This window comes from Zalophus californianus, chromosome 5 (genome assembly GCF_009762305.2).
Source record: "Zalophus californianus isolate mZalCal1 chromosome 5, mZalCal1.pri.v2, whole genome shotgun sequence".
NCBI lineage: Eukaryota > Metazoa > Chordata > Mammalia > Carnivora > Otariidae > Zalophus > Zalophus californianus.
In genome coordinates this window covers 1556523-1578174 of record NC_045599.1, presented here as the reverse complement: position 1 = coordinate 1578174, position 21652 = coordinate 1556523, and the positions used below count along the sequence as shown (strand labels likewise).

The 21652-nt window shown below is 52.3% G+C and overlaps 1 protein-coding gene and 1 long non-coding RNA gene across 4 annotated transcripts; one reads left to right on the top strand and one right to left on the bottom strand.

Annotated features, from left to right (window-relative positions):
• Positions 1–2434: 2434 nt before the first annotated feature.
• On the bottom strand, positions 2435–6808 carry LOC118356979 (tetra-peptide repeat homeobox protein 1-like). Its single transcript, XM_035727553.1, has 4 exons — positions 6664–6808; positions 5327–5432; positions 4811–4898; positions 2435–4439 (listed from the first exon to the last, which is right to left on the bottom strand). Exon 4 carries the CDS (start codon positions 3976–3978, stop codon positions 3127–3129), a length of 852 nt encoding a protein of 283 aa, XP_035583446.1. The 5' UTR covers positions 3979–4439; positions 4811–4898; positions 5327–5432; positions 6664–6808; the 3' UTR covers positions 2435–3126.
• Positions 6809–12788: 5980 nt separating this feature from the next.
• LOC118356982 lies at positions 12789–21447 on the top strand. 3 transcript variants are annotated; one of them, XR_004820065.1, is made up of 4 exons: positions 12824–12885; positions 13320–13739; positions 15590–16283; positions 17527–21447. It is a non-coding gene; the product is annotated as an uncharacterized LOC118356982 (long non-coding RNA). The 3 variants fall into 3 exon arrangements; XR_004820064.1 differs by having other exon boundaries at positions 12789–13739; positions 16147–16283; XR_004820063.1 differs by having other exon boundaries at positions 12789–13739.
• Positions 21448–21652: the final 205 nt, after the last annotated feature.

Genomic DNA, 21652 nt, shown 5'->3' with positions numbered 1-21652 from the left:
TAGAGGAAATCTTTTTGTATGGGCTAGACCTTAAGAAAAGTAAAAACTGGATTGTGATCCAAATGGTAGAAATGGTGAGAATATTGATGGGAAAGAAGCTTGATATCATGACCCACAAAGATAGGGCCCCTGCCTACTGTAGGCTCAGAGCCTGTCTTGGATTAATTTAGCCCAGTCCGCTGCCTGTACCGGTGCTGTCCATCTGCCCAGTCTTTCCCATTTAGGACTCAAGGGTCATCTCCTGGGGGAGGCCCTCAGTGGTGGCCTGCTGAAGTGGGTCACCCCACCCTTTTCTCCTAGGTCGGTCAGCTTTTGTACTCATTTATTTGTGTGTTGGTATTTATTCTTATTTTACTATTTTATTTTGCTGTGAGTGTTCAACCTGTTGATAATAAGGGATTATCAATATTTGTTGAAATACTGGGAATTATTGGATTGCTCTAAATAAATTTTATAGAAATTAGGCAGATTTGATACCTGATAGGAGTTACATGCTTTGAGACTGCTTTTTATGAATGTACCTCATCAGGGAGCTGAAAGGATATACATATATAGGGTTTCTACCCTTTTGCTTTGTCCATCAACTTCTCACAATTGATTGTTTTGTTGGGAATAAGTAGTTTGGGTTTGAATGACATTAAATATATCAGCTCTGGGCTTCTTTCAGATTTTCCCCAGAGCTAGGAAGATATTTAGGATCATTTCAAGAAGGATACCTATGTTAACAAAGCTAGAATTAAACATATTTTAGCCTTTATCAGTTGTGAAGATAGTGCAGATCATATCCTATGTAATTGGTGATTGATTAGTGGTTCTTGTTTTTTACTAGTGTTGTACGGTATGGTAGTGGGTGGGGTATATACAAGCATAATATTTCTCTCGGGTTCTGTCTACAGAATGATTTTGATAATACCAGTATTATCGGGTCGGAGCTGGACGGGCTCTAGTCTGTGGGGGCACTGGCTCAGGCTCTCGAGCTGCTTCCACGGCTGGCTCGAGTCAGCACTGGGGCAGGTTCTAGTGCGTCAGATGGTTCTAGATCTTAGCTGCCACCAGGGCGGGCCCAGCCCCATGCCTCCTGCAAGGTCTGGTGCTAGAGATGCTCTAGCTCTGTATCGCCCCCTTGCGGACTGTAGGTGAGATGCTGACCTATGGTTGGGCTGGGAGCTCCGAGGGCAGGGAGGGTGTCTGGGGGTCCCCTCTGAATTCCAGCAAACAGACACAGGTGGGGATGCTGCACGAGTGGATGAAAGAGTGAACACAAGTCTGTGGCCCAGATCTCTCTTCTGTAAGCAACATCCCCCACATCAAGGGGCTGCTGGGGGATCCCTGTGATTCACTACAATGTGAACTGATTCCACTACCAGGCACTGTTCTGGGGTTGGGGACCCAGCGGTGAGGAAGCACGGTCCCTGCTCACGTGGGGCTGGCCGGAGCAGAGGTCAAACGAGGACTTCACGTCCCTGGCGAGAGTCTCTGATCAGGTGGGATCAGGTGCCGGGAGCAGCGGTTCAGGCCCTTCCCCCTTTCGGGCAGCTCAGGACCGACCTGTATGAGGCACGAGGTGAAGGTCATGCAGGATCCTTGGGCTGAATCCCCCCGTAGCCATTACCCCCAGGTAGCCGGTCCCGTCACCGCCCCGAGTTTTGTCATCCATGAAATGGGCAGGGGAGGAAAGCCGTTCGTGGGTTCAAGAGCCTTATCCGAGTGCGGAACCGGATCTAGATCATCTCTGGAGGGGGATTCAGCTCTAGCACCTGCCCCAGAGCTCGAGCCAGGTCCAACAGCGATGCGAGCCGCAGCTCCCGAGACTGGGGCAGCTGCAGCTTCAGCTCTCGCGCCAGCTCTGGGATCAGAGCCCGGTGTGGAGCCTGAGCAGCTCCGACACCAGCTACGGAACTGGCCAGCCAAGGGCCAGCACCTTCATCATCACACCCTCGCCATCGTGCGCGAGGTCAGGAGAGGGGCTGGGGCCCGAGAGGGTCCCTCCTGGGCAGGTCACCCCGTGTGCTTTGGTCACTCCATTCAGAGCTCCCCCTCCCCACCCCTCCCACAGGTCACAGCCCCGGGCGTCCCCACCCCTGCTTCCCAAACAAGGCTCAAGGTGGACAAGCAGACCATGGATGTTGGAATTCGAGACTTGTACCTTAAACACTGTATACGTGTTGACCCACAAACTCCCCTTTATGGATTCTGTTGCAAATAGGGGATTATGGACACGGGTCTTCCCTCCACAAGCTGGGATTGAGCTGCCCACAGTAGGTGATGGGTGCACCTGCAGGCTGGGATGGGTGCTGCGCACTGTCCTCCCAGACAGGGGTGCCGTCACCCTTTCCTCCAGGGGACCTCCGCTTCCTCACGTTCTCCCCAGGGCTGCTGGTCCCCAGACCAGACACCTGCCGGTCTGAGGGTGACCAGCGCTGCCTCCATAGAGTTTTTTGTTTTTGCCAGAGTCCTTCCCTGGTAGCTCCGCTTCTCTGACTCCCCCCGTGCCTGTCCCCACTTGGACTTGCATGCGTGTGGTCTCTCCCTGTGGAACCCAGTGACTTGGAGCGTGGTTTGGACCAGAGTCCGCTGAAACCTTTCTCTGGCCTGGGGTTGTGAGCAATGCATTGCCCTTTGGGGTGTGTCTTCCAGCTTTCTGCATTTCCCTGGTTTCTGTGTGGGCCACAGGAGGAACCAGCCCTGTCCTGTCTGGGGTCAGGCTGAGGTGTCCCAGCAGGAACAGGGGTCTCGGCCCCAAGATTGTGCCCAGAATTCCTAAAGTGGCCTCTCTGATTACGTCTGATCTGTAAGCCCCAGGCATTTCAATATCGAATAAGGGAAATTCTGTGTCCAATAAATACAGAAGGAAACGAGTTCCCTTTGAAAATAGGGGGGCAGACGCAAAAGCCCCTATTGCGTGATTCCACGTACAGGAAACACCCAGGAAAGGAACAGAGAGAGAAAGCAGCTTAGGGGTCGCCAGGGCCTGGGCTCGGGGAGAAATGGGCAGGGAGGCCTTCTGGTTCAGGGTGTCCTTTGCGGAAGCAGATATTGTGCAGCAATGTTCTGGGGTGCGGTGGCACAGCATTGGGAATATAATTAATGCTGCAGACTTGTCCAACAGAAAACAATTAATTTTATTTAAAATAAATAATAAACAGCGTAGAGGATAAGGAAAGATAATATAACAGTTAACATGTACCAGAGAGAAAGAACACAGGGGCAGGGGATGAAACAATCTGGCGGGGCATCAGGGTCGGGTGATGGAAATAAGGGTAATTGTACAAGGGGCTCTCCCCACGAGGATGTGGGCTCTGGCTGTGGTTCTGGGAGCCCTGCAGGAACAGGAGGATGGGCAGGGCCAGATGCAAGAGCAGGGACAGGGGCCGGATCCACAGTAGGAGCTGGGTCATGGGCAAGTACAGGAGCACAGGCAGGGCCAAGGGAAGGGCCCGCGGCCCTGGAAAGCAGGGGAAGGGGCATCGGCTCTGGCAGGGGCAGGGGCAGGAACAGGGACCCAGGCAGGGGAAGGGGCATCGGCTCTGGCAGGGGCAGGGGCAGGAGCAGGGACCCAGGCAGGGGAAAGGGCATTGGCTCTGGCAGGGGCACGGACAGGGACACAGGTAGAGGAACGGACAGGTGCAGGGGCAGGAGGCGGGTCATGGGCAGGAATGGGTGCACATGCAGGGGCAGGGAAACGGGTAGGGAAAGGGGAAGGAGCTGGGTCAGAGGCAAGCACCGGAGCAGAGGGAGGGGCAGGGCAATGGACAGTTGCAGGGGCAGAAGCCGGGACAGGGGCAAGAACAGGAATAGAGCCAGGGGCAGGGGAAGGGGCAGGATCCAGGCCAGGGGCTGGGTCAGGATCCGGAGCAGGGGCAAGAACAGGTGCACAGGCAGGTGCTGGGGAAGTGGCAGCTGCAGGGGCACGGGCAGGGGCAGGGACATGAGTGGGAGCAAGATTTGGGTCAGAGGCGAAAACAGGGACACAGGCATGGGCAGGGGAAGGGGCAGGACTTGGGTCAGGGGCCAGAACAGGAGCACAAGCAGGGGAAGGGGAAGGGGCAGGTGCAAGGGGAGGGACAGGGTCTGCAGCAATGGCACATAGAGGAACCAAGGCAGTATCTGGGTCAGGGGCAGGGACAGGGGCACTGGCAGGGGTAGGGATGGGTCAGGATCCAGGGCAGGAGCGGGGTCTGGGGAAGGAGCAGGGCCACAGTTCGGGGCAGGCACAGGGGCCCTGGCTCCGGCAGGAACAGTGGCAGGAACAGGGGCAGGCTCTCCGGGCACAGGTTCTCGAGCAGGCCCTTCCTGGTCGGCGTCAGGCTCTCCGTGGGCAGGTGCCGGGTCAACTGCCGGCTCCTGGGCTCCTGCTGAAGTCTCTGCAGGCACCACCCCTCCCTGGAGAGCTGCTGATGGAGTTGGAGCCGGCTCTAGCTCCTTAGGTCGTGGAACATCTGTGAGAGGAGGAAAGCTCACCCCCGTGCCTGCTCTCCGTGGGTATTTGCAAGACAGAGCCCAGCCCAGAGCCTCCCAGAGAAGCCGCAGCCAGGAAGGAGCCCTCCCCGGGACGTCTCCCCGACTGCAGTCCACCCGCTGGGTGCTCTGCACACAGTCTTTGCTCCTGGCCCCACACCAGCCTCTCGGGGCTCCTCCCTGTGGGGCCGGCCCCGACCCGTCCCCACACACCCACAGGCACCCCGCCCCAGGCTTCTCAGCCTCGAGCTCGGTCTCCGTGGGCTCCATTCCTGGAGCAGAATCCAGTCAATGACCACCAGGGACAGTGGTCTGGGTGGTGTCGGAGGCCTTCCCCCGCAATCCCCAGCACCTGCTCCTGGGGACCCCTGTGGGGTCACGCCCCAGGTCGCGGAAACGTCACGGCTGTCCGCCAGCCTCCTCCCGATTTCATCCGTGGTCTGCAAAGACAGGGACGGGTAGCCGGCCCAGAGGCATCACAGCCCTGCCCAGCCAGCCTCCCTGTCCCCCTGCCCTGTCCCCCTCCTGCTCCCAGATCCCAGATCAGACACACCTGTGCGTGCCCAGCCCTGCACGCGGTACAGTGACCCCCGCTCCAGGGCAATTGGGATAAACCCAGGGCAGAAGCTCGCATCCGCACACACCCCGTCCCACCCAGCCACCCTTGACCTTGAACAAGACCTGCCCACTGGGTATCTGACCCCTCATCAGCCTGCTCTTGAATGGGGTTCGCCCACCCTACGTGACCCCTCTTCACACACACACACACACACCCACACACACACACACACGGGTGGGGACCTGGGGCTGCACAGGTGGATTAGACCCTGTGGGGCTGGGTGGCCGGCTCTGGGACTCCTGGTGTCACCTTGTGGTCTTTCCGACCAAACGGCCAGAGGCGGTGGGGAGCCCTGAAAGGACATCTTGAGACAGCATTTGCTGGGCGCGCTTTCTTCCGTCGGCAACCTCCGGATCTGGGAACACAGCACGCGAACATCTTAGTTTCACTATCTGCAATGTAATGAGCTGGGCCGGGGGCTGTCTCTGGAATGTGGGTTCCTGGTTACCTGGGTTCCAAATTCTGATGGGCTCTGTTGTCAGGGAAGTGAGGTCACCATGGCCGGGGTCCCCTCACCCAACTTCCTCCTCAGACAAGAGCCCCACCCGCGAGGGCCCCTCCCCCAGCTGTTCAATGCTGACCCCCCCATGCCCCATCTATACAGTGACACCCTCCCACCCCACCCCACCCACAGCCCACGCAAGGCCTGGGTGCAGCCCTTGTGTGAGGACACAGAGCTGGGTTCAGCCTGGGCTCCTGCACGTGCCCAGGGCTGTGACCCTCAACAGACCCTGTGCAGGCCCTTCTGCACTTGGGGTTTGGCCCCTCGACATGCTTCACTTAGCCGCTGAGGCAGAAATGCAGTCCTGTGCTGAGCCCTTCCTCCCAGCCTGCTGTGGCCTCGCCTGCTGTGGCCTCGGCGTGGCCGTGAGACGAGCGGGACGTGGCCGCCCTCGGTGGGAGGGGGACAATGGCAGCAGAGCCGGCGCGAACCAGTCACGGACAGCCACCCCCCAAGGCGGGCGCAAGCTGCGGAGACCCCCGCCGCCCAGCAGGGCCGGCCTGCGCCACCTGACCCCATGCTGCCCAGACGGGAAAGCTAAGTACATTCGTGTCGGTTCATAGCACAGAGATCCTGTGGGTGGTCCTTACGTGGCAGTAGCTGACTGATGCCATTCTACTGTGTTCTCCTCGGGTGGCCCTAACCGCACCAGCGAATTGCATCGCCAACTACATACTGGTGACTCCACGTGTCCGGCTCCCACATCTCTCTGTGCTCTGAACTCCAGCCCCTCACGTGGCATCTCCGTTTGGGGGTCCTGGACTCCAAGCTCAGCCCCCGAGCCTGCCCGGGGCTCCCTGTCCTCGGACTGAACCTCCCTCCACGGCCTGTGCTCTCCCCCCCTCACCCTTCCCTCCGCTTCCACCACTCTGGGGTTTTTCACAAGTGGTCTCCTCTTCCGCGGAAGCCCACGCAACTTCCCTAAGTACCTCTGTGCTTCAGCTCTCTTCCGAATGTCCCTTCCTCCGAGAAGCCCTCCCTGACCCCTTCTGCTCCACCCCGCGTGAGTCAGACCTGCCGTTGTTTTGCACTCTCTGCAGACACTCTTCCACGATCTTGTGTGTTGTGTTCTGGGATCTCTCACCTGCTCAGGAAGGGCCAGACGGGCACACAGGGAGGATGGCCTGCAGAGATGGGGGCAGTTTTGGGGGACGCACCAGCCCTCGAGGAGCATCCATGGCCACCAGCAAACCTCCAGGTGCTGGGGCAGAGGAAGCGGCAGTCTCCATCCCAGCCTCAGAAGAACCAGCCCTGGCTCGTGAGCCTTCGGATGGACGGGAGCGGCACTCCTGTGGCCGCCTCCGGCAGCCACTGGGCACCGCTGTTCAGCTCAGCACAATTCTGATGAAAACTCCTTTGTTTATTCCTCGTGCAATGAGACTTTGGGGTCTTTGTTTCCAGGTCTGGGATCACTCTTGGGTGTCGTCCAGATATTTTAGCGTCTCGTCTAGGAGCCCTCATTGTAGTGGACTCTTCTTAAATCCTCGTCTGAGACACGGGTGCGGAATGCCCTTTAATTCCCTCTGAGGTGTCCACGCTGAGCGAGCTCTTCAGCAGTCTTCTCGAGCCTGGGCTGGTGTGTGCAAGGCGGCCATCCGTCTTGGAGCACAGTGTCCTCAGCTTCTGCTTGCCACCACACCCTCCAGATGACCAGCGAGCCTGTCCCACTGCGTCTGAGTCATGTTGGTGTCCCAGCTTCCCTCGTGAGCCCCCGCTGGAGGGCTGCATTTGTATTTCCCCTTCTAACCTCGGAGCCTGGGAAGGTGGGGTGGGGCTGAGGACACAGCGCAGATCAGCTGAGGCTGTGTGCAGGTGTCTCTACAGAATCTGAGCGCTTTAGAGATGTGCCACCCTGAGGTCAGCGGGGCCAAAGCCAGGGGAAATGTCATCATCTGCCTGGAGACGGGAAGGGGTGAGGGGCTGATGGAGGACCCTAAGAGTGAGCAAGAGGAGCATCGAGCCGAGGATACTGGGCTTCTGGGGGACACTGCTCCCTGATGGAGCGGAGGGGAGGTGACATTCTGAGCGGAAAGAACCTGGGTGAACTGAGTGGGGGGGGGGGGGGAGTAAGGAATAGGAATTCCAGGACTGAGCGAGGCAGGAGGGCAGGTGAGTCCACCCTCAGGGGTGCTTCCCTCCCTGAGTCTCAGCTTGCTCACCCGTGGAAGGAGGAGCACCCTAGCACCTACCGCAGGTGCCCTGCTGACTAGAAAGAAACCTCTGCCACGTGGCCGGCCATGTACTAGCTGGAGAGGAGGGGGCGATCGCGGGCATCCCGCCGGCCCTCAGAATGTCCCTTCCAGCCCCCCTGGCGGGGACGCAGTGTGGCGGCCCAGCCATCCTAGGGCACAGCCCTGGTGGCACCAAGGAGCGCTCAGCCAGCTTCCAGCAGGGGGCGAAGGGGCCCCGGGGCCAAGGCGGTGAATGAGGTGCTCCACCTTGGGCGGGATGGCCAGGCTGCCAGGGCCTCCTGCTGCTCCGGGCGGGGCGCGCGGATCTGTCCGGGCCCGGGTTCCGTCCGGACGTTGGGCTGGCCGAGCAGGGGACCCGGCGTGGGGCGCAGGACTGGGGACCCAGGCTGGTGCTCACAGGCAGGTCCCGGAAACCCCGTCTCTCCACCTGGCGGGGTCCTCAGGCACCCAGAGATTTCCTCTCCGGACCCTACATCATTCTGGGCCCTGCTGGCAAATACTATCACGGGACACCGGAAACGGTGTCTGGCCCGACTGCCCACGCCTGGCCCCCCGCCTGTTGCTGGGCACAAGTCTGCTTGGTGAGGTAGGAACAGCTATGTGCAGTGTGTCAATTTCTGCTCCCCAATTTTCCCTTTAAAGATACAAGTTTCATTTAAGTTAATAAAATCATACTATTAGCTGAACTATAAATTCAAGACAGCAAAATGTTACATATTAGATTGCCAACCAGTAAGATCTAATGGTGTAGAATTCTCATTTTGCTGTGAGCAACGCCATGCAATCAGCTCTGGCATCTAGGAGAGTGCCGTCCACACGCGCTGGGCCAGGCCCGCCCACGAGGGCATCTGCACAGACACCCCCAGTGAGGGGGTGTTCCCACGGTCTCACTGAAGGGAAAATTCTGACATTGGGCCTTTTCTGCTGTGTCCACCTTGACCTTCTGTGTGCCTGGAGCAGCCTGGACACTACCAGGTGTCCTTAGATAGGAGGTACCTGCCTAGTACCCAAAACCACTGACCAGAGACAATGTGCTCAAAAGGCTGGAAGACTGAGTTTAAAGAGCTAAGGCAAAACTCGAAACAAGAATAAGCCCAAGGCCCTGAATCTGTACAATATTCGGGATGGTCAGACCATGTCTGACATGCTGGATTTCCTCTGCTGCATTTCGGGAGCCCGCTGTTCTAGGAACACCCAGCACCTTACCTTTATAAATGTGAAGCCCCACTCTCAATGTGTAATTGATGCCTCTCCCCTTTTTCTGGGAAATAAAGGAAATGAGCAAACTTTTACTTTTATCTATTTTAATTAACTGTTTCAGTAAGATCTCTGTTCTCCTTTTTCCATTAGATAAATTAGACAACTAGTAACAACTTGAATGTTTATGTTTGTCAAATACTGTGAGAAACTGCTGTCTAGAAATGTTTTGCCGGAAAACAGTGAAGGCCCAAAGCTGCCTCAGATGGGGTCACAGAGTCAGGAGAGCACGCTGTGACCCCTGACCTCTGCTGGGGAGCGAATGCAAGGTCAGAACGCTCCCCTGCGTAGGGGTGACTGCCTGACTCTATGGCCTGCTGGGCCTGTGCTTCTGGGGGTGACCTCCACGCCAAGGGAACGAGCCCTGGGAACGGGGGGCCAGCTACACGTGGTCGGCACCATCCTTGTGCTTTATGGAGGGGCGCCAGTCTCGTGGTGTCCCCTTGACCTGCAGAGGCTGGAAACGAAGGTCAGCCATGTGGGGGTCACCCGCGTCTACACGAATGACCCCCAGTGAAAACCCTGGACGCCAAGGCTCAGGTGGGCTTCCTGGGTGGGCAGCGCTCCGTGCATGGTGTCACGCATCATCGCTTTGATGAGTGAGCGCTGTCCACAGGACCCCCGGGGAGGGACCCCGGCCTGGGCACCCCTTACACTGCTCCCACTCGTCCTCTTGTGGTCATCGCCGTGAAGTGAGTCTGACGGCTGCGCAGTCCTGCTGGGGAACCCAGGCCGGCGGAAGGTCTTGCGGACCCCAAACTGCAGCGCGTGTCTGACCACATGCAGAATACGTGTGTACCGAGCACCAGCGACGCGCCCCCCCCACCCCCCCGCCAGCTGAGCCTCCCCAGGACCACCCGACTGGGTCAGGAGAGGGAACTCCCAGGTTGGGCAGAGAACGGAAAAGCCGCGTGGAGATGCCAGGATTTTTCACTGCTTTTTAAAATTAAGGAAAGCCATCTAGAAAGGCAACATCTCTGGTCCTAGAAAGGATCTGCGTGTCTGAATCGGGGTGACCAGGGCCACAAGTGGAGACTGTGCGTTAGATGTGGCAGAAGTGAAGGCAGGCAGGTCTTCCCACGGCAGTGAGGACGCAGGGGCCTGAGTGTTCACATGTTCTCAGGTCCCCACTCAGCACCAGACGTTGGGACAGCCCCGCAGGGGTGGACACGCCCCCCGCAGGCTGCTGAGCGAAGGGTGGTCTCCGTGGCTGACTGTACTGCCTGGGGTGGGGCATCCGTGGCGGCCTCCCAGGGTGCACACGCTCCGCAGGCTGGGTGAGCCCCCCACTCCGGACCCACGCACCAGGAGTGCTCTCAAGTGGCTCTTTTCTACTCCTCCCCACCGGCCACCCCCCAGGCTCCACGCTGGGTGGTTTGTTTGCAGGAACAGTAACACGTGGGGGCTGTCTTGCTCCTGAGCTGAGCGGCTGGGTCAGATATGAGTCCAGCATCCCAGAAGCGTGCAGACTGTTGAGCAGTGAGTCACCGCGCAGCTCATCATCTCTGGCTTTCCAGTGTGTTACCCAAGCTCCTCAAGTTTGCCAAGAGCCTAAAACCACGTATGGCTAATACAGCGTTATAATCTAGAGCACCAGCGATATGCTCTAAATTACACTACTACAAAAAGACACGTGGTCGTCAACAGAAAGAGCACATCCAGAAGGGGCAAGCGAACAATTCTGCAACTCAGTTCAGGTGGAAAAGGAAATGCACACTGGACACGTTTCCTATAAAACCTCGACATACAGTGCCAATGACACAGGACTCCCCAGGTGAGATGTTGAACGTCCACTGGGAACGGGGGACTATTACATTCTGACGGTCAACCGCATGCTTCTGTGGACGCCCCATCACCTCCTCCGTGCCCCTCCAGGCGGGTTCAGCAGTCTACACTCGTGGACTCACATCTGTTTACTACGTACTTTGCGACCCGTTCCAGGCAGCAGCTCCTAACAGAACCCGGCTAGTGGCTTATACCTGGCCACGCCAACTGTTCATCATCATCATTCTGAGGACTAACTCTCTACATAACGCCAACCAGAAGAGAAGTATAAACTTTTTCACAAGATAGATGCTTCAACTGCTGTTCTGATGCAAGGTGCTTAGTGGTGGGAGGCTTCTTTTGGGTGCCACAAAATCAAACATTTCTGGACGGGCCTGTAAACAAACAACCCCACGGGATGGACGCGGACATGCAGTACTTGTGGTGGGCTTCCCACCGACGTGCTCAGTACCTGCCCCCGGAGTCAGACACGCGGCTACGAGCTTGCGGTGAAGGGCGAACAGTGTCCCGTTCTGGTTCTGAGCTTTACCGCCTCGACTCAGAGCACGCTGGGCGTGAAGGGAGCCAGGCCAGAATCCATACAAACTCCATTTGACACAGAGCAGTAGTGTTTGTTCAGAAAGCCTCCTAAAGTAACTTCTATCTAGTGATATTAAATGTAGAAATTAAAGGAAAGAAAATGTCAAGAGCACTGACAGTTTGACTCTTTTTACCTCCTCAAGACATTTAAGCAATTAAAATCACATACTTGGTGAAAGCACGAAAGCCGCGCTCATGTATAAGGAACGGCATGGCTCCGAAGCGTGAAGCGGTCCGAGTGACGACAGCGTGGGCTCAGACGGTGGAACCCCGCCGTGCCGGAAGGCCGCCGGGTAGCTCCTGCCTACAGGAGGCAGGCTCACGGCGCTGGATGCCAGACTGCGAGCGAACCTGCTGGCCCCCTCGAGCCGCTGCCCGTCCCAGGTGTGCGTTCAGGGCTGTGTTGGTGAGCCCGCCTGCCACCCTCTCTCCATCCACTTCCGCAGGCTATGTCTCCCGCTCCTGCCCCTACGGAAGGCTCCGCGGATGGCCTGGGGGGCCCCTGTCCTGGCCCCCTCCCACTCTCCCCTTCATCCGCCTGTTCCCTCCGCTGTGGCACTCACTACAACACACACACGTCGACGGGTCTGCTTGCGTGTCACCTTCCACACCCAAACCCGCAGTGGTTTGAGGACCTCCATGCCTGAGGCCCCCGAGCTCTACCGGGCTCACCCTCCCCCAGCTCACTGGTCGGGGCCAGCACAAACATTCCTTCAATAAGAGAGAACTAACAACCTCTTATCTGCAATGGAGGGCTGACGGGCGCCTATGACACACGCCTAAGCGTAAACGGGACAGTCCTGAGCACCTGCTCGTGAGCGGCATGCCCCCGGGTGCCCAGTGTCACTGGCCTGGGGTCTAAGCAATGTCTCTCTTCCCCTCAAGTTGCCAGTCTACCTTTCAGCCAATTCTTGCCCACAAAACGCCAGTCACTTGACAGACGCACGAAGCCTCACTATTCCTATGCTTTTATATGGTCAATATCTCCTTTTGGCGGTGCCGTTCGATCTCTTGCCAACGCTAGAATTGTGTGGGGGGAGTTCTCTCATTAGCGGGTTCTGAGAAGTCTTCACGTATTTTGGTTTCCACTCATTGATCAGGTATGTATTTCACAAACATATTCTACAGATCTGTGGCTTGTCCTTGTCTTAATGGTGTCTCTGAACAATGTGATGTTTACCATCAAGTCCAATTCATCAACTTCTTTTACAAACTGTGCTGTTTGTGTCCCGTGAAATCACTGTCTGACTCAAGCCTATAGACTTTTCTAGAAATTTTATACTTTTAGGTTTTTCATATGTCTGTGACCAATTTGAGTTAATTCTTTTAAAGATTTTATTTGACAGAGAGTGACAGAGAGAGTGAGCACGAGCGGGAGGAGAGGGAGAAGCAGGCTCCCCTCTGAGCAGGGAGCCTGACTCGGGGCTCGATCCCAGGACCCCAGAATGATGACCTGAGCCGAAGGCAGACGCTCAACTGACTGCGCCACCCAGGTGCCCCTTGACTTAATTTTTGTACATGGGGAGAGATACTAGTTGAGGCTTTGTGTATGACAGTCCCGTTATTCTGGGCACCACTTCTTCAAGCATCACCCCCTCTGCACTGCACCTCCTTGGCAGGAAATCAGTCGGCACCTCGGCAACAGAAGGTCTTCCGGTCCGTGAGCACGATGCACCCTCACACACAGGCCCTCTTCAACTCTCCACTGTCTCGGTGCTGACAGTACACAGATCTATGCATGTTTGGTTAGATCCAGCCTTAAGTATTTCATGTGCTTTTGGTGCATTTTAAATGGTACATTAAAAAATCTCAATTTGTAATTGCTCACTGCTAGTATATAAAAATACAAGTAATTTTTGTATATGGGCGTTATGATGTGCTATCTTGGTAAATTCACTTCTTAAACATTACTATTTTTTTTTTTTAGTAGAGCCTTTGGGATTTTCTATGAAGATAATCATATCCTCCACCAAAAAGACAGTTTTATTTCTTCTTCTCCAGCTTGTATGCCTTTTATTTCTCTTTTCTTGTGTTAGTGCCCTGGCTAGTTCTGCGTGGAAAGACAGGACACCTCCTCTCCCTGCTCCAAACATTACAAGGAACTTACTCATTGTTTCCTATGAAGTATCATGTTAACAGCAGGATTTTTCAAAGATGTCCTTACTAGGCTGCACAAACTCTTTTACTCCTAGTTTACTGAGAGATTTTATCAGAAACAGACGCTGGATTTTTGCCAAGTGTTTTTCCCCATGAAGCTCCTGCAATGATCATATGGATTTCCCCCTATAGTCTGCAGGAAATTACATCGATCGATTTACAACTGTCAAACCAACCTTCCATTCCTGGGGTAAGTGTCACTTAATCAGGATGTGTTATCTTTTTCACCTCCTGTTGGGCTTTACCTGCCCCCACTCTGTGGGATTTCTGCACCTATGCTCATAGTGATTTGGTTTGTAGCTCTCTCATGATGCCTTTGTCTGATACTGGTGTCAGTTTAGCACAGACAGGTGTTTCTTCCCTACTGTATTTGGGAAGAGTTTCTATAGAATTGGTATTATTTCCCCTTAAATGTTTGGTTGAATTCACCTGAAGCCACTTGGGCCTGGATGTGGGAAGGTATGCAATTGCAATCACATTCAATTAGATATAAGGCCCGAGACTGCTTTGGGTATTCCAGTAACTGTGAGGGAGCTGGGGGGAGGGAGAGGTGGGGTATCACCGGTACAGGCATAAATAGACAGCCCTGCTCTCCTTTGATGGGTAATGCAGGCCTAACAGGGGTGAGGGGTTTCTAGGACTCAAGACTACAGACTCCCGGCACAGTGCTTTTCACAGGAGGTTCTTCCATGCTGGTAAAACGTAGATTTGCAGAACAGTCTAATATGAACATGTGTACCTACTTAACTAATTAAGCAACGTACACCGCAACCCTCACATTTACTGAAATTAACTGTTTTTAAAACAGATCCATCAGGAATAATATAAGGAATTGGTGAAGAATGTTTCATTCTGCTGATTTAGTTTCAGTAGGTTTGGAAGAAATCTAGACATTGGAGGGTTTAAAACTCCTCAGGTGTTTCTGAACGGGAGCCAGGGCTGACAATTACCTGAACAATCAATGAGGACACCTCTTTCAGAATCTGTTAGAAGACTGATGTAGGTAAAGCATTAATAACAGTGCTTTGAAGCACAGCTTTAAAATTAGCTGTTTTTTTTTTCCCATAGGACGTATTTCTACTTAAGTTCATGAATAAATATTTTTATTGTTGTAGCTTTGTGAATGGGCCATCATCTTCAATGCAGCAGGTGGTTGTTGATATATAAGAAAGTATGAGTTTGTGTATTTTTATTGGGGTCTCCTGAATGATGATTCTTCGGTTGCCTAGATATACAGTCACGTCATGTCTAAGCGGTAATTTTATTTCCTTGTAATAACGATAATGATTTCTTTCTGACACACTGTCTGGATAGAACATCCGGGACAGTATGAAATGGTACTGCAGTTAGCAGACATCCTTGTTTTATTCTTCACTTGGGACGGTTGTAGAGTTTATCTGGTGTGTTGGTGAGTATTGATTTAAGACTGGTATCATGAATCATGCTAGGAAAGGACCTCTCTATTTTGCATTGACTATTACTAGATGTGGAGAGGGGCCTAGTTTGTTTGTTTTGATCCAGGAATGGGTACTGAATTTTAACTTAAATGCCTTTTTTAAGGCACTCGCTAATGGAAGTGAGATTATCAAGTGATTTCTGACTCCGACAGAGCCATGCTAATGTATGTCCTGTATCAGTCTCATATTCCTAGGAAAAATGCTCCTGGGTCATGGTCTTTCAACATACTGTAGGTGTGTGGGTACTACAGGATTTCTGTCTCTATGGTCATAAGATTCATCTGTAAATCTCTTTCTTACTGTGTGTATATTTATGTTATCTTGATCAGATTTTAGAATTTAGAATTAAGTTGGCTTCATGAAATGATTTAGAAACCTTTGGAATATCCTTCCTTGTTCCAGAAAAGTTTTGTGTTCGGTTAATTTTGCACTTAGTTTGCACTCACTGGTTTGTATTAGTTTTGTTTTGATTTTTGCAACAATTTCTGAATTTATTGCCTTCTCAATCATGACTTTTTGTTCTCCTTACCTTTTCTTTCTCCTACTTTCCTCTGGTTTTGTTTTATCCTTCTGAATGTTTTAGTTGATGCGAGTTCACTTACTGTTCTTCTTATTGGGGAGCATTCTCATCTGGTCTGCAAGGTGTTCCCGGGTACGTCCTCCAAGGGGAACGCAGGTCCGTCTGCCGTGCCCCCCACCATGCTGCTGGCTGTGCCCTGGGAGCTGGAGCGCGAGCGGGAGTTGTTCAGTGTTTGCACGGACGTCGCTTTGGATCTCTGGCCTCTCCTGACCAGGGCTTCTCTTTGTCTTCTCTGTACTAACAGGACATACATACAAAGCTGCTGTATGTATGTATCTATAGAAACGGTCAGGTCTTTGGCTCAGAATTATCTCAGGAGCAGGGAACACACAGCCCCCTGCCTTCTCCATCAGTGAGGCCCTCTAACTCAGGCAGAGGGCAGAGGTGGGGTGCACGTCTTTTCTTGTTCCTGGGGGATGCTCTCTGTGATGGTGGGCCATCTAGCACCCCTCGCCCTGTATCCGTGGCCCACAGAACACAAAATTGTCCTGGTGCTCAGGTATGGGTTCTTTAGTAAGGAAGTTTCCAGTGCTACTGCTTGATTTGATCTGTTTTGGCAGTTTTGTCAGTACTGGAATAAAACGTGGGGAAAGTGGTTTATCAAATCCTCCTTGTGTGCTGCCATGTTCCTCCGGAAGCTGCTGCCTGACGTTCTAACAGCATGTAATGCTGAGAGATCATTCTCTGAAATGTAAAGGTAACTCTAAACTTAAAGGCTTAATACATTTCAAAATGACTATTTCCATGACTACTGAGCTTTTAGAAATTTCTAATAATGTAACTACTGACAATAACACAGAGGTAAAATTAGTTAAAATGTGAATATGAAAAATATATTTAAGAGGGAGCCTGGGCTAAATCTCATCCACAGGCCACTTAGTAACACACAATCTTGGCAGATTATGAACATGAAATGCAGTCTGATCACCTGGAAAACCTTCCGATCAGCAGTCATGGTCAGCTGTGCACACATTGTCCGCCGCTCCTGGGAGGAGGCATCCGTCAGCCGGGGGCCCGCCCCCACATGCACTAATGCAACACCACAGTTAGCCCCACGCCACTGAGTGTGCACAATACAGCGAGTATACAACGGGACCCACCCCACGCACGACAGCTTGCTTTGGGAAACCCCAAAGCAAGGCCATTAAGGACGGTATAGACTTCCATACTTAAATAATCCACTTGTGGTTTGGCATAAATTTTAGCTGATTCTTGCAAATAAATGTCCAAGTGAGGAGCTGACATCTATACCTGAAAATAACATGTAAACACAGAACGTTCTTGCCACAGTGCGGAGAAGAATATTACCAGTAAACAGCTAGTTTTCAGAAGGAAGCGGTCATTAAAAATCATGGCCAATCAGTCTTTTTGGGCCCAAAGAGGCCAGAGGCCTTTAGGGTTTGTGTCACCGTGTGCCCTGATCCCTGGAGCTAGGGACTGTGAGCACCAAGGCTCTGCCCACGGAGCGCATATCCGCTCTGACGGCTCACAACATTCGGGGTCTCGCACGGGACACACCACAACTGAAGGAGGATGGGTCTTAATTCTGTCTAGGAATTTCCAGGGAACATCTAATGTTTACTAAGCTGCAGTTTGCTATGCTCAGGCTGTAGAGATAAAGCGACAGGCAAGTGAAACTTTCTACTCTCTCAGAGAAAATGAAATATTGATCACTTATCATAAGAAACAGGGACAGGGCATCAGTGGGCTCCACGTGGTGAATACAAGATGAGTTACTGACACTCGACTATTACCACCGCTTGCTACACCTTAAAGTATCACCGATGTTCCCCGATGACACGTCCCAGCAAGTATTTAATGACTGTACCTCACAGAGCCTTTAAGGATTTAACATTAACTCCCCCACAGTTTCATTATGTGTATAAAACATTCCTTTGTGCACATCTGTAGGTAAGGTAAGAGATCCTTTCTGTTTTCAGGAAAATGAAAATGAAGGCCACTTATATTGTGAAGAAATGCAACTGTGATACCAGGGACTCAGAAACAAGAACATTCTACTTAAATTACATTCTTTCTCAAGACGAAGAGAACACAAGAGCCATAAACACGTAGGGATTGTAAGAGCAGAGTGTTGATGCAGAATGGACAAAACCAGTGACATCTCTGAAATGATAATGTTGCTTATTAACCATCCATGTTGTGATAGGTCAAAGCTGAGGTCAAACAGAAAACATCAACTGAGCCATTTCCCTGAATAAAGCTCCAGGGTGCAATATTCTAAGCACTTTATTCAATAAAAAATGCTTTTAAAACGGTGCTTTGGTGATGGGGAAGCATTGCCATCATCCGTCAACCTAACTGCAGCAAAGTTCAATAAGCTAAATAATGAACCATTTAGATTATTTTCCTTGGGCCTTAGGGATTTGCAAACGTTGCATCAATAGAGCTCTTTAAAACTTATGATGAACTCTATTTTCTTCATTTTCAGATTTAGACTATGTGTTAGGGATTTTTTTTAAGGTTATTTAAATGGGCTGCTACTTTTAATCATTGTCCAATCTCCAAAGTAGAAAGAAATTTTAAACAAGGAAAAAACTCAATTATAAGATTGGCAGTTTCTATTTGATTCCGGTAATCTTGGAATTGATGAGACCCCTCTCTATTGTGCATACCTAAGATTTAAAAAGTGTTATGAATTATATAAAAACCTAAAGATGAAAAATTCCATGTATTTTCAATAAAATTTATATTTACTTTTGGCAGGTAACAAGGTAAACATGTAATATAGTATTTTTACAACTTCTAATAAGATTTTTCTTGAGAAACATCTGTGGTCTCAGTTTCCTATGCTTAAGACTGGGAAATAGTCCTTTTTCAATATATAATCACGTGCAATTTTTGAGAATTTCTAGACTGTTATATAATACAGAAAAAAATGTGTTCAATCCTTTCTTTGTATGAAAAGGAACATGGCCCCTTTCCTTTAAAGGGCCGTGACCAGGGGCCCACATCTGTTTCAAAGCATCTAATGGAATGCTAAGATGGCAATTTATACATCATCTAAATCTTAGCTCTTCCTCTTAGCAGTTTCTCCTAGATTTCCTATTACCAAATAAAAATATGTGCTACATACACGATTCCCAAAGCCGCATGCAGTTTGGCCACAACAGATGTCTCCATATTTAGTGGTCAACACAATCTACAGAGTGTACCAGGGGTGCTAATGAAGTCCCATCCCCTGACCAGCAGACTCCAGACCAAGCACACCGAGGAGGAGAGCGGGAGAGATGGCGGAACTGGGCCTCCCCACGTGCCCCAAGCCCGCCTCCCCGTGATGAGCCGGCTGCGCTGCGCAGTTCCTCAACCACCTGCCACACCGCGGCCAGTCCCCGTGTTCACAGGCCGTGCCGGTGATCCTGAGAAGAGCTGGGTGACGCTGGGACTCCACAGTGATGGGGGTTCGCCATCACAAGGTCATCAGGCAGCAGAACGGGGAAAGACCTTTTACTGCGAGACTTGAGACTCGGCCTGGCTATGGACTCCAGGGCTCGGGCTCCTGCTTGAACATCAAGGCCTGATACTCCCAGGAAACTGGTTTCTAGATAAATACCACGGACAGCTCCCTCCTTTCTACCCTAGGCAGGGCAATCCCAGCACCTCCCTGCAGCCTGGGCCTCAAGGGTCCCGCTGAGACCTGCACACACGCGCCGGGGGGTGGGGGGGTGGGGTGGCGGAGGGCGGTGGCTGAGACCCGGACACCCGTGTGGGGGGCGGTCCGGGTGAGACCCTCACAGGGCACAAAAGAAGACAAGAGTCTGAGGAGGTCGAGAAAGAGCACTACCCCTCCCCTCAAACACCTGTGGCACCACACCACACCCAAAACGTGCCAGGTCGACCCACACAAGCTGCTATGAAGGTGATGGTTCAGGATCAAACAGGCTTTGAGATCCTTCTTTGTCTTCAGCCTCTTTCATTCTTTTCAGTTTAATTTAAAAACTAATTATAGGAATAATAAAGTTACTGTAAAAATGTCTACTAGTAATACAACAGTGTTTAAGAGTGGAAGTTCCCTTTACCCCAGCCCTGACGAGCCCACTGTCAGCTGGTTGTGAACCAACAAGAGCATCCTGGGTGGGGTGCAGGCAGAGGCGTGGGGAGAAGTTGGGGTGCATGGGAATGATTTGAGCACAGCTCCCTGAACGCTTCATGTCTGGGAGGCACTCTGAGCCCCACGCAAGCTGTGTGACCCGCAGTGTGCCTGGGACACTGGGGGTGCATCAGCAGGTCTGCTCCAGCTAAATCACCCCTGAGCTGACCCTCCGCAGTGGAGGGGGCCCAGGGCCGCAGGGGTGTGGCAGGCAGCTGCGGGGGCTGGGGGGGGAGGGAAGACAGGGAGGTGTCTCCATGTGAGCGAGCACTGAGGGGAGGCTGGAGCTAGTGAAACCGGTCTCAGCTTTCCACGTTTAAAGAAAAACTGAACTTTCATCTTTTTGGCTGTTTTTCCCCTGAGTAATGACATGTCATAATTTCTAAAGTAGCTTGTTTTGGTTACCGTGGGATAATTTCCTGACTAAATAAATAAGGCAGTGCCTATGTAACTACCTCTTCAAAAATAAATTTGGTTTTCAAATAATACAGCGGTGCATAAAGCTTAGTAAAACACCAAGCGTCTGCTGGTGCACTTCGGGTTTCTTGCTACTGTTCTTCGTCATGATGAAGTCAGAACAAGGTAAAGGGGTCCCAAGTCTCTGTCTCCACCGTGCGGCCTGTGGGGGGCACTGTGGAGGGACCACGCACACCGGCACTCCCCACCTGCTCCGCCGAGGTGCTTCCCGCACACCATAGGGAGCGCCCAGGAGGACTCACAAGACTCAGTGGTTCTCAGCTATGGGGGCCCCTTAGTGCGTTCCCAGAATGGAGAAGCACCGGCTCCACACCAGGCCCAGCAATCAGCACTTCTGGAACCAAGCCCAGGTACAGAAAAAGGCAGATACACAAAAAAGACTGAAGAAAACAAAATTGTCAGTCCCCGTGCCACGCAGACAGGATGAAGGGTGCCGGTGTGTCCCCTGTGGCTCCCAGGAGACGGCAGACATGGACTGAGGGTGCCTCTGGGAACGAAACCCATCAGGATGGTCGCAAGCAGCTTTCGAGGAATGAACAGGCAGGACTGGCTGCTCCCAGCTGCAGGGAAGCAGGACACGAGCCCCTGCAAGCCGGCACCCACAACACACAACTACACAGTCCTCTCTGGCCCAGGTCCCAAGCCGGCTCTAGCTACGACTCACAGAACGCCTTTCCTAACACGGGAAACTCACAGATTTATCTTCTGACCTCTTAATTAATTTTATTCAGCACAACAGGGACGCTCTTGTCAGCGCTGCAGACTCTGCAGTACACGTTACTCCCCAGCACCTTGGCGCTCTTGGTTTCATGCTGTGGTTCCCAGCGGCAGCCTAAGGCCCCAGCCCTCCAGCCTCCCCGACACAGATATCTCAGGGGAAAGCGGCGCCCAAGTTCCTTGCTGTGATGTCATTACAGAAGGACCTCGCTCTTCCGAAATACTCGTTTACGAGAATCACTGGGCTCCTCTCTTTAAAACATTAGATCAGATTTTTCTTTTTTAAACTGTGATGGATGGTACTTTTTGGGAGTTATTACATGATCCAATTTCATACAGTATTTAAAAAAAAAAAAGAAGGTTGTTTGCTTATATTGCTTCCATGGTTGGTTGGATTACAGAATCATCTCAAGAACCTTGACTACAAGGGAGGGCATAAGAAAACGTTATTTAAAATATACTGGCTGAACAGGAATTGGGCAAATTATTTTAACAATGACTTTTATCAATCTAAAAATAAAAGAAATGGGGGCGCCTGGGTGGCTCAGTCGGTTAAGTGTCTGACTTTGGCTCAGGTCATGATCCCCGGGTCCTGGGATCGAGCTCTCTGCTCAGCAGGGAGTGTGCTTCTCCTCTCTGCTGCTCCCCCTGCTTGTGCTCTGTCTCTCTCTGACAAAAACAAATAAATAAAATCTTTAAAAAAAAAAAAGTAAAAAAATGATGTAAGGTCAGAAATGACTAATTTGCCACATTGAAGATTTTAC

Excerpts from the sequence above, each read along its gene's own strand:
- LOC118356979 (XM_035727553.1), bottom strand. The coding sequence starts at position 3,978 with ATGCCTGTGTCCCTGTTTTCGCCTCTGACCCAAATCTTGCTCCCACTC.